This window comes from Athene cunicularia (genome assembly GCF_003259725.1).
Source record: "Athene cunicularia isolate RWA chromosome 25 unlocalized genomic scaffold, athCun1 chr25_part1, whole genome shotgun sequence".
NCBI lineage: Eukaryota > Metazoa > Chordata > Aves > Strigiformes > Strigidae > Athene > Athene cunicularia.
Window position 1 is genome coordinate 436,371 of NW_020799134.1, and position 2,235 is coordinate 438,605.

The 2,235-nt window shown below is 45.2% G+C and overlaps 1 protein-coding gene across 1 annotated transcript; it reads right to left on the reverse strand.

Annotated features, from left to right (window-relative positions):
* Positions 1-801: 801 nt before the first annotated feature.
* On the reverse strand, positions 802-1,125 carry LOC113488723 (feather keratin B-4-like). Its single transcript, XM_026864022.1, has one exon. The coding sequence runs from the start codon at positions 1,123-1,125 to the stop codon at positions 802-804; it is 324 nt and encodes a 107-aa protein (XP_026719823.1).
* Positions 1,126-2,235: the final 1,110 nt, after the last annotated feature.

Below are 2,235 nucleotides of genomic sequence, written 5' to 3' on the forward strand. Positions count from 1 at the left end.
AACAACGAAAGCAAAGATGTGGGCAGGAGTTTTGTTGACAGCTACCAAGCACAGAGGCTGCTGTGGAAAGGAGACACACGCGCAACCCGCTGCCAAACTGCTCAGGAATATCCCTGAAGCAGAACGAGAGGATCCGTTTGGTGCAGCGGAACAAAGGCGCCGGACCCAGGATGAGTAGAGGGGCACGCAGACTTGCACACACGGGTAGAGGCCAATAGCACGTTGCAATGTCATGTTTAATGAGAAAGAAGCAGATCATTACAGAGGCGGGATTATATATAGTACAGATTACAAACCGCTCGCAACCTGTGGGTTGATGCATGAATCACCTAATCACTGATGTCGTTTCCCTATTGCAGCTGCGTTGATACTCGGCCCCGATCATAGCAAGACACAATACAGCACAGAAACAGAACGTAGGCTAGTTGACTTTTTTTTTTTTTTTTTTTTTAGCCGTCCGTTGCCAGAGAAAGAGCCTACACAGGGATCTAAAGTGGATGTCATTGCAGATCCCTTCACGCTGCCGCAACGGTACCTACGAGACCCCAAGGAATTAGCAATATGGTCCGGAGCACTGAGAACGGAGCACTTCAAAAGGGTAGGAAGGCATTATAAAAAGAATAGTCAGGAAGGGTAAGCTGAGAATGATATAAACAGATTTTTCAGAAGATCTGGGCACCTACAGATGCATTTAACGGCAGCCCCAGATGTTCAATCCTGTGCCGTGGAGCTCAGCCACAGATTTACACCCTGCTTGTCATCTCGTGGACATTCTTCTTTCTCCAGCAACTCTCAGTGGGTTTAACACGGTCTACAGCTTCCAACCGGGTATCCCCGTCCCCATCTGGCACCACCATAAACATGAGAGGCCCCAGGAGTACGGGCAGCACTAAAGCCAGTTCCGACTTCAGGGGCTCCTTCAGATCCCACGACGCTGTGCTGCGGGAAGGTGCTGAGGATCGGTCCGGGGAAGGTCACAACCACCGGCGGAGGGTAAATCACCACCCTGGAGTCAGGACACTGCCGAACACAGGGCTCGTTGCAGCTGTCGGCAATGGGCTGTGGCACAGCCACCCCACACGGGGAGGCACCACCGCCAGTGCATGAGTTTAAAGTGTGCACCATTTTTCAGGGATGGTTAATCTGAAGCGCAAGGGAACAGCATAAAAAAGAGGCATAAATTCTTAAACGTTTCACAGCCACACATTCTAGTAAAAGACTATCAACAGGCTAGAGGGAAAGGCAGAATTTTCATAGCTCAGTTCCTAGAAGACACCTATAAATCCTGTATTGAACACAACAACACCTGGAGACCAGGTTTCCTGAAAAATTAATTGGAGCTCATCGTCCAGATCTGCACTTTACCAAAGCTGAACCGCCACAAATTCATTAATTTACGTCAAGAAAACTTCAGACTGATATCAGAAAATTTGCACAGGATTCAACTTGACGTAAAACTGCTAACAAAGGCTTTGTTAGAAGGAGGAATCCCGATGAAACTTACCTACTTCACAAGAGAAACAAGACAAGAGAAATGATCACACAAGATCTGATGTTGAGCGCTTTTATACTCGCCCTTAGACTGCCCGAAGCATGAATCACCTACGTGCATAACATCCTAATCAATTACTAAACACATTTCTTTCCAGACTTAACTTTGTTAATGGATGTCAATTGTTTTAAATAAATCTTTGTAATTATTAGCTTGTCCTTCTACCCCGTATGACCTGTACTTTATTGCCTTCCACTCTCTGCTATTTCAAAACTTTATATAGAGGAGATATTCTGCTTCCGCGTCTTCAACACAGACAAAATTTTTTATATGGTTCATGCTTGATGTCCTCCATGAATGGACTTGTTTCTGGGCAGGTGGTAAAAAGCCATTTGCTTGGAAAAAAAATGCACCCGACTCAGCCCAGAAAGAGTTGTTAAAGTGAGGGAAAACTTGTGTTTCTAGGCCTAGGGATAGCCACGGCTCTGTGATGAAATGAGGCCGATAAACTGTTTGGTCAAAGCTCTGGCACACTGCAGAAATCCTGAGTTTTATGGAGTTCTATATCCGAATTAGTCAGCGCAACTCTTCCAATTAGACATCAAGTGTGGCTTCTTTAAACGTGTAAGCTTTGACAATAAAAAACAAACAAAAAAAAAAAGGATAAAAAGGGTAAGGCCATATTTTATATGAAATTCAACGTCCCATGTTGTAAAGCTATGAATCATGACCTGGTTAGGGGA